At 40.3% G+C, this 10,242-nt stretch overlaps 1 protein-coding gene across 3 annotated transcripts in view; it reads right to left on the reverse strand.

The window, feature by feature from the left end:
* PHF21B (PHD finger protein 21B) overlaps positions 1-9,880 on the reverse strand; it is a 161,783-nt gene extending 151,903 nt beyond the window's left edge. For 2 of the 3 annotated variants that reach the window (XM_046943894.1, XM_015291043.4), the window contains exons 1-2: positions 9,403-9,880; positions 8,506-8,571 (exon numbers count right to left, since the gene is read on the reverse strand). In XM_046943894.1, coding sequence (XP_046799850.1) covers positions 8,506-8,571; positions 9,403-9,456 — 120 coding nt within the window. In that variant the 5' untranslated portion in view covers positions 9,457-9,880. Of the gene's footprint in view, positions 1-8,505; positions 8,572-8,855; positions 8,889-9,402 lie in introns of all 3 variants that reach the window. The other variant, XM_040703199.2, reaches the window with a different exon arrangement.
* Positions 9,881-10,242: the final 362 nt, after the last annotated feature.

Consider the following 10,242-nt stretch of genomic DNA (forward strand, 5'->3'; position numbering starts at 1 on the left):
GCCTTTGTTACCAACACCGAAATAAAGGCCAAGATTGTTTATCTTTCACTTGGCAATCTTTATCCTTTTCCACCCGCATCTGAACTCCTAGATGTGTGTTAATGAGTGCAGAATTTTCTTGATCTTAACATAATAATGACAAAGGAAGTCTGTTTTGTTACAGTTTATATCCAGGAAAGTTATTTTATCAAAGAGGTCTTTATCTGACCTTGAATAAGATTTTAGTCTCCCTAGTAATGGTAGGTGTATTTTGGCTTTTGTTTTGGCTGAGGGGAGAAGAATGGGCAAGGCGTACTTTGCATTCACTCACTGTGGTGAAATTATATCTTAAGAAATAATTCCAGCATTTATCCGTTCAGCACTTAATAACACGAGACATATAAATCACAGATGAGAGTTAGTATCAGTGATTATATAGGAAATGTTACTTGTCACTTTGTAACCTGCATCTCATATGAAATTCTGTATCACAGTCCCCAGTATGTATATATTTTTAATTATATTTTCAGGCTCATTTACATGCGCATATTGGCTTTCTGCCTGAATGATATCAAAGAGAAAGACCTTATGCTCACACTCAACCAACACACACACACACACAAGCACATTTATACATAGAGATGCTCGAGTCTGTACATTTCTGAGAATGGAATCTTCTCTCATCTTTTTCATTCTTAGAAAAGCTTCAGTTCGCCAATAAATCTTTAGGCAATCTTAGCTGATTCAAAGCGCTTTAGAAAAATGTAAAATCACAGAAGATGCAGGTTAATCTCTGCTGCATGTCAGAAGTATCAATGATTATCACTTGGCTCATGTTAATCAAAATGTAATACGCATTTTTACTTTCTGTAACCATATAAGATTTGTCAACAATCCCTGAGTTTGCTCAGAAAGGCTATTCCATCCCTTCTCACTGGCTAAGAAGTAAGCTACATCATAAAGTACTTTCAAGACCACGTTAAATCAATGTGGAAAGGCAAACAACTTAAATACTGTATAGATTTAATTTATGTTTCAAGACCAATTATATACTTCTCTTGATGAAATGTAAGCAATCAGACGAATTTTCAGATGAATGCACTGTTCTTACCACAGCCTCAATGCCCAAGGTCTTATGGCTAAAATCCAACTCTGAAAATAAGACTGCCTCACAAAAAAACCCAAGTTAATACCACATCATATCTACAGAGTTCCAAATACTTATTGTTTTGATTTTACTGCAGTCACATTTAGGGCAAGTTCTCTGGTTCACTTCCATTCAGTCAAATGAGTTACTTCGTACTTCAAACTCAGGCATACACTTAACCCCTCCACAGGTTAAAAAAAATAATAATACTTTTTTCCTATTTTTTTCCCACTGTTTCTGTATATTAGCCAGAAGGGTCTGCTTGTACATGTGCAAAAGAATCTCGCAGTACATATTAGATTTCAATAGATGCTTACTATTGGCAGTTGCAGGTTTTAGCTAGAACTAAGCTGCATCAGCAATTTCACATGACACTTGGAAATTGCTACTACATAACAATAAGTAGCTGATTCAAAAAGAGAGAGAGGGAGAAAGCATGCTAAAGGAAGTACATTTTGGCTCAAGAAAAACATTTCCAAGTAGCAAAGTAATACCACCTTAAGTGAGTAATAATAATAAAAATAATAATAAATATATACATACATTTATATACATGCATGTAAGGGAAGTGTGTTTAAGTCACTTAGCAAGGAGTGGATAGACCAAATATGATTATGTTAGACTGAAATAACTGTCTACTTTAATGGCAGAAAGACAAATTTGCATTTCAATTAGTCCAATTCTTTTTTTGTTCTTCTTTGTTCTTATCTTAAACTTGCAGTCCATTTTTGTACTTCTCTCCAACTACCGTGCATGTACAAATTGCCCTCTTTGACATCATGGTCACACATACACCATTTACCACGGCCTTGTCTTATTGATTTGCAAACTTCTATCTTTAAACTCTATTGATTAGAAATTGTGTTGATACTTCACATTTTGTTTTAGGGGTGGAGGGGAAAGCAAAATATCATTTTATAATCAAGTAAAAAAATACTGCGTATTTTTATCTTTGATCACAAAGAGAAAGGATTAGAAGGAAAAGTTAAAAGTAACTCTGTATTAACATGCTTTTATATGCCTTCATGCTTTCAACTTGAAAATCAAATCTGGAATGAGATGAAAAGGGATTTTCTCTACTTGAACATACCAGAAGTGTTTAAACTGATGCAGTATCCCATTGGAAATGTGATTTTAAATCACCACTCAAAAAACCTTCTCTAGCACCATGATATGGAGTGGAGACATTTAGGAGCCATATTCTGCTTCTACTCCACAAGCAGAAGGAGCCAGTGGGCTAGATACTGAAACAAAGTGAACTGTTACGAGTATCTGACACGATAACACTGTTCTGGATCAGCCGTACACAAGGCATGAATAAGTTGAGAATTTTTCCCATTAAACCGGAGCTCTAGACAAAGACTCCCGTGGAGGTATAGCTTTTAACTGTCCAAGTGTCTACTACAAAATTAAAACAAATTCTAACTCCAATACAGAATTCCTACATAGAACTAAAGTTTCTTTGAAAAGGTCTGTCTACCGAATTATCTTGTACCTATGAACAAATACCGGCTTGCTACAAGTATACATAAGATATTTTACACTGTGTAACAGGTAGCAAATACTGTTAGTGTAAAACCAGAAGTGAAATAAGAAGGTATTGTTGCCATAATTCCTTTTTCTGAATAGACAAAGGCATTGTAAGGGAAAAAAAAAAAATTGCTAAATCACAGGGATAATCATCATAGCCAGCTCCTCTAATGAGGCATCATGGGATTACTGGAGTTATTATAAGAGTCATCTTATTGAAGAAATTCAAAGTTCATTGAAATCAATTGTGCCGTTCTGACAGCAGGTGTTTTAAGTGGCTAAAATATCAAAGTGAACTCTTTAAAATGGTTAGAATGAATGTAACATTCACTTTTCAACTCTTAGCCATGCCAAGTGATACACTGTACAACTACAGAAACGTGTACAGTCAAAGAAAAATGCTAGAATAAAATAGCATTTCACATGGTTGTCAAGCAGCTACCAAACAAAAGGTGATTCTAACTCCCTCCAGTACACATTTTCATTACAGATGTGCAATTTCCATGAATCTTAGAAGGCTAACCTAATGGAAGGCAGAAAGTCACAAGTATATATACTTCCATTGTACTTCACCTCTAAGAAAATGTTCTTTATTATCCTTTTACCCAGTGTGAACATGGAATGTCAACATAGTATTAGTGAGAGCAAAAACAGAATGCTAAGTTTGCCATTATGCTAACTGTATTCCCACATTTATCCTCCAAGGAGCTGAAGGTGAATTCTTTCCTCGTTTCATGCCTTCTTCAACAGATGGCAAAGCAATCAGTAGATTACTAGCTGGTTCTAGAAAAAGAAAGAGAAGAGAAGAGAAGAGAAGAGAAGAGAAGAGAAGAGAAGAGAAGAGAAGAGAAGAGAAGAGAAGAGAAGAGAAGAGAAGAGAAGAGAAGAGAAGAGAAGAGAAGAGAAGAGAAGAGAAGAGAAGAGAAGAGAAGAGAAGAGAAGAGAAGAGAAGAGAAGAGAAGAGAAGAGAAGAGAAGAGAAGAGAAGAGAAGAGAAGAGCTTTCTGAATTAAAATTCAGAGCTAATTCTTACTTTGATATAGTAAGTTTGCTTGATTCTGAAGTTGTTTGGGTTTCCTTGCAAAGTTAGAAGGACCTCAATGTGCTGAAGAACTGCCTATGTCTAATACTCGTGATTGAAGAATTTAATATTTCACGTGGGGGCTCCTCATGCTGTCTCTCTCAGCTTCAGCAGGTGGTCGGTAAGGTCCTTCAAACTAAATTCTGATAGGATTAACGTATGTAGATAGAATTCATAGCACAATGAATAGGAGTGTAAAACTGTCCCAAAACATTAGGTACAACCTGATTTGGAAATGTCTTTCAGGTTTTATCTCAGTTTTCACTGATGCTTATAACCCCTATTTTATTTCAACAATTTTGAAGGTACCCAACCATATGAAGTACTGAGCTTTGGCAAATGTCAGTAATTTCCCCTCTAACACATGTAAACAATGCTGCCATTTCCACTCACAGCACAGCATGAATTTAAAAACAAACAAACAAACAAACAAACAAAAAAGCAAAAAAAAAAAAAAAAAACCCTACTTCCTCATTTTCCTCATAACAGAGATACAACATCAGTAAAATCAGACATCTTGAGCTAAATCCTTTCCAACAACTCGTATAAGAACTGTATTTTAATTTTAAGAAGTATAACACTTTCTACAAAAAGGCTTTGTGGTGATCACCACAGGCAAAATACAGTTAGTGATTTATTTTCAGATATACTACCCAAAAATACAGTCCAGCAATAGCACAGGTTGGGATAGTCCCCCTGAAACTAATGTTGATTTTCTGCATAGATAGTAAATTATCGTAAAGAAATGAGGCAGTGCACAAGTGAATGGCACATACATAATATCTTTCAGGAAGACATATTTTTATTACTGTGCTCCAGGATAGGCTGACTGAATTCAGAGTTCATCATAGTTGAAAATATAGTAGCCCACCTGCGCTCATTGTTAATTTTTAAGACCTGGCTTACTACCTCATACTTATGTCAGTAACAATTAACTTCCAACTGGAGGTTAAAGGTATATATATTTGTTTATCTTGACCTATTAATTAGTAAGAGACAACTTTCTAAAATTAAAAGACACTTAATGACTCTGTAAGGACATAAAAAAGCAAGATACACGTGCAGCAGAGCACCTCTTGTGTGCTTTTAAGACCAATGCTGACTCTTATGATAGCACTTTTATTTACACATAAATGCTTGTTGCTTGACAATTTAGATAAAAATGTTACTGCTGCTCTGCATGTGCTGTAGATTGAAGGTGTAAAACCACTCGACCAACTAATGGAGTCTTCACACATCATATCTTATTAAAGAAAAGGTAACCCACTCTCAAATGCTATTACAATTCATCAAAACTATAGTATATTAAGAACAGACTATGAACAAAAATCTAACTTCTCTTTCTGAGAAAGATGCCAAGTAACATACTGATTTAGGCCATGCTTTTTCAATAATAAAAATAATGGTTCCAAAATACCTTGAAAATATGAAAACACATTTTTAATTCCACACTCCTTTAAACAATCACAATAAATATATATATATATCAGTGATATGCCAGGAATCTTGAACTAGGCTGCAACTTAAAAACCAGTTGTGCACATAAGTTTACTTCATACGTTTACCTCAGGTACCAAAATTTGAGTTACTTATTCAATTCTTTCTGGTTTTAATTTAAGCTTTAAGGAGAGGTAATACTGTCACAAATGCTAACAGCTACAATGAAAATTTGATAAGTAGAGGTACTGAAAGGTAACACTCAGCCTTGCTATATTTCTAACAGATGTGGATGATGCGATCATCCATTCATTTTACTATCTGTTTCACCATCCACACATGCATTTTAATTGAAATGTAATTTGAGAATCTTTTGTATTCAACGCATGCACAATCAAAGCTATACATTACTGAGTTATGAATTAGTTGTGCCTAAACAAACTGGGGGGAAGGAAGAAGAGGGTGGAGCAAGAAGGAAAGGAATGAAAACACATACGTAAAAACAGCCTCCCTCCTTATTCAGCCTTCTTCAAGTTACCTTAGTGTTTTGTTATCCACAAATCTGTGAGCCTGAAACTGCTAAACAGCTCCAATACTAGCCAATTTGTTGTCTCAGTCCTTCAGACCCTCAATAACTGACAGTTCAATTGTAAGCCAGTACCCAAGAAGAAACTAGTAATTATACCAAATGTGCAAAGTTGCATGATGATTTTGTGATATGGTTGAAAGCTAAGACCTCCAAACTCATTTCACTTGTGAGCTAAGAAAGATTCCATTTCAGACCTCCAGAGGTGGCAGTATGGAGCAAGAGAACATCACGTCACCAGCTAGGCTCTATTTATAAGCTCTTGTTGCACAAGATACTGAAATCGGTCAAAGAAATCTAAAACTAGGGTTTTGCCTAAACATAGCATGTTTCCTGTTAGGTCAAATCTGCTGTTTATAGAATTTCAGTATTTTATGTTTAATTACTACATAGATTATTGATTTACTTATAAGACTATGAGAAAGTCAAGTCATAAATATATGGCAATTGTTTACTAGTTAGTTTGGATAAAGCATAAATAGATTGTGCAAGCTTAGCAAAAACCTTTCACCAAGCTGAATCAGAACATTCAAACTGTATTTTCAAATGTGTCTCTCTGCCTTATCTAAATTCCAACATGACACATAATAAATAGCTTCTCATTTACTATCATCATAAAAATTTAAACAGCCTTGAAACAGTTGCTACAATAAAGGGGGGAATGATCAAATGTATGTTCTAAATACCCACTTAGAACAGTAAAACTATTTCCATATTGAAGAAAGAACACATAAAGATGCATTGTTGCAGTAAAGACTGTTACCTTGTTTAGAAAAAATGTTCTACTCAGTATAGTGGTATTAGAGTCAACAACTTGCTGTTTTACACTGCCAGGAAAAAAAAAAAAAAGAAAAAAAAAAAAGGACTAACAGCCCTTAGCTATCATGTAGTGTCAGATTTGCTTTAAAAAAGAAAGTATCTGATTTGATTCTATACAGTGATTAAACATCTTTGTGCTCTGCTGAGTAGGGTATTCTATCCCCTCCCCCCTCCAAAAATGGCATCAAAGCAATCAAAATGGTAATGTTCAGCATGAATGGGGCCCCATCCCCCACCTTCAAACTCTGCAGACTTTTCTCCATGTTAGAAGAAACCAACACCCCTTCCTCACAAAATGGAAGCTTCCACTACCAAATTGAGAGTGCTGACAAATTCTGATTACAATAAACTGGGAGGAAAAGGGTGGCATATAATCACCATCACCTATGGGCATGGATTAGATACCCGTGGATCACTTTGCAACTTTAAGAAAAACTCCAGGAAAAAAAAAAAAAAAAAGGGGGGTGGGGGGGGGGGGAGGGGGGGAAGGGAGGGAGACGAAAAGAAAAAAAGAGAGACAGAAAGAAAGAGAGAAAAAAGAGAGAAAAAAGAAAAGAGAGAGAAGGAGGAAAAAAAGAGAAAAAGAAAGAAAGAAAGAGAGACAAACGAGGAAAGAAAGAAAAGAAAAAGCCCATGAGGTCGCACACGTGCCCCCTGCCTCAGCCCCCTGCCGGGAAGGCGGCCGCCCCTGGGCTCCCCCCTCGGGCGCTGTCCGCAGCCGTGGTGCTGAAAGAGCTGCTGCATTCCGGAGGAACAGCGTTCGCTCCCTCCCGCCACCGGGAGACGAGGGATGGGGAGGGGAGCTGGCCCTGAGCTGCCCGAGGAGCTCAGCACAGCAGCACCGAGTCAGGGGAGCCGGGAAGAGAGCCGGGAGAGCCGAGGGGGGGCCGGGTGTGTGGAGTAGGAAAGTTCACCCCTTGGGGGTGTAGGGGGGTTAAGCCAGCTGATCAAGCCGGCAGATCTCATACTGCCTTTGTCAAGTGCCCTTTCAAGCACTGGAAGTGTTGAAAGTGGGGAAAGGGCTTGGGGGGGGAGGGGGGGGGGGGAAGGGGGGTGGTTGAACGAGCGAGTTATGTGAGTGTGAGCGCGCGCCCGGCGGCGGGGCCGCTGTCCGCGGTGCTGAACGCCCGCCGCCCCCAGCAAGTTCCCTAGTGGGGTGGGAACCCGCGGAGCCAGGGGTCACTCGGCACAACGAGGGGGCCGGAAAGTTTGGGGAGGACAGAGGGGAGTGGTGGGGGGGAGGCAGGAAGACAGGCTGCCGGTTTGTTTTGTTCTTCTCCTCCGGATTTTTCTTCCCCCAGTAGCTGAAACAGGTTAATCTGTTTTTATTCCTATTTTTGAAGGGGGGGGTGAGGGGGGGGGAGTGAAAGTGCCTAAGTGAACTCGAATCAAAAGCTAACACGTCAGATCAGACCAAGGAAAGAGAAAGGCAAGTGGGGAGGAAAAAAAATAAAGAAGAAGAAAAGAAATAAAATAAAGTAATCAATAACAATCAGTTTTGTAATCAATCCCAGAAATGGCTCCAAACTGGGCTTCAGCCTCCTTACTCCCAACTCTTGCTCTGCACATTACGCGGAAGTGCACAAAGTAGCCCAAGACAGGAGAATTTTCCATATTCCTAAAACATGTCGACCAACTCAAAATGGACGCCTCTTTTTTTTTTTTTTTTTTTTTTTTTTTTACGCTTTAACTACTGCTTCTCTTTTCACTACTAGTACTAAAACCATCCTTTCCCCCAGCAAGACATCTAAGAATCTGATCTCATTTTGAAAACATGCATTTTCTTACTTTACGCTTAGGAAAATGGATGCTATATTCTCTGCTGTTGGTATTTTTCAGCTAACACAGACACTTTTCGGATGTTTAGAAAGTGCATCGTACAAACAAGAAGAAAAACCAAACAGAACTGAATCGATCTGTTCCTTACTTGTTTCTCATTAAGAGCTGCTATCCTTGATTGCCTTTCATGGATTTGTTTCTTAAGATCCCCGTTCTGCAAAAACGGCAATAAGATGCATATTAAAGGCAAAGTGGAAACTAAGCCCTGTAATGAATAAACTTGCGATCTAGAAATTGTTCAAAGGCAAAACCGTTCCATCGCAGCCGTACAAAAGCATGCACACACACAACACACAACCTTAGTAAGAAAGCTCAGCACAGACTACAAAATGAGATCTCTTACTGATAAAGTTTCTCATCCTGCTGTCCCAGCATAACTGCGCTGATTACGGCAGGGATAAAATACTGAAGAAGAGAAAAAAAAGGATCTGCATTTACCTGTGGATCTTGCTTCATCTGTGCAATTAGTTTCTATTAAAAAAAAAAAAAATCACCCCCGAAAAAGGAGGAATTAGAAACTGTTTCAAGTTTAATGGATTTTTTTAAATGTATGTATTTGTGTGGACGGGGGAGGGAGGGGGGTAAGGAACAAAGAGGCAAGTAAACACTGCGAGTCAGTTTCAAGCAAAGCTCATAAATATTCAAGTCTCGTCCTAATCTCTCCAGCACACACACGCACACGCACACCCGCTCACACCCGCACACACTCACACGAGCCCCAGCCGCAATGCTAACTCCGGCTCCACGGCACGCAGGGAGAGGACAAAACAACAACGGCGCAACCCCCGAAGCACCCCGCAACTCGGGCCAACAAGCCGCCAAACTACTTTGCCCGACTGCTCGTCATTGCCGCGGGGGCCGGGGGTCCCCCCACCGCAGCCCCGGCCCCGCCGCCCCCCGCCGCTGCCTGCAGCATGCAACACGGGCGGCCCGACCCGGCCGCCGGGCGAGGAGCGGCTCACGGGCAGCTCGTGGCGTTTTTTACCTGATGACATTGGATTTCCACTTTTAACGCCTCTTGCAAGCTGTGCAGCTCCATCCCCGCAACTTGCCGGGCACTTTTCCTGCCACTTTCAGCTCCGAATGAAGTTGTTTTGTTTGTTTGTTGGGTTTGCTTGTGTTGTTTTGTTTTGTTTGGCTCGCTTTTTTTTTTTTTTTTGGTTTTTTTTTGTTGTTGTTTTTTTTGGCTCCTTTTCTTTTTTTTTCTTTTTTTTTTCTTTTTGGCTTTTTTTTTTCTCTCTCTCTTTTTGCAACCGAGCAGCCACCCCTTCCCCCCCCCTCAAAAAAAAAAAAAAAAAAGAACAAAAAAAGACCGGAAAAAAAAAAAGCAATAATAATAAAATATATTATTAAAAAAAAACAAAAAAACCAACAAGCCACAACAACAACCGAAAGAAACAACTACTACTCAGGCTGCAAAGCAAGTTCGTCGCTTCTTTGCTGGGGACACAGACTCATCACTCACTTTCCGCCAAACTAGGGGGGCCCCTCCCCCGCCGCCCCCGCCCGCTCCCCCCGACCCCCCCCCCATCCCACCGCCCCCGCCCCGCCCCGCCCCGCTCCGTGCCACCGCCCCCCGCCGCCCCGCCGCCAATGGGGAGGGGAGGGGCTGCGAACGGGAGGGACTATATTTCCTCGCGGCGCGCGCGCCTTGATTTCACTTTGCCTGGGGAAAAAAAGTTGTGCCGCGGCTCTCCATGCTAATGCTGTGGTACCCGGATGGAGAGGGAGGGGAGGGGAGAGAGACGGGGGGGGGTGGGAAAGCTTCGGCCCCGCGCATGCGCTCTGCCCGCCCCGCCGCCGCCGCCGCGGTGAGCGAGACAAC

Source organism: Gallus gallus, chromosome 1, assembly GCF_016699485.2.
Source record: "Gallus gallus isolate bGalGal1 chromosome 1, bGalGal1.mat.broiler.GRCg7b, whole genome shotgun sequence".
Taxonomy (NCBI): Eukaryota; Metazoa; Chordata; class Aves; order Galliformes; family Phasianidae; genus Gallus; species Gallus gallus.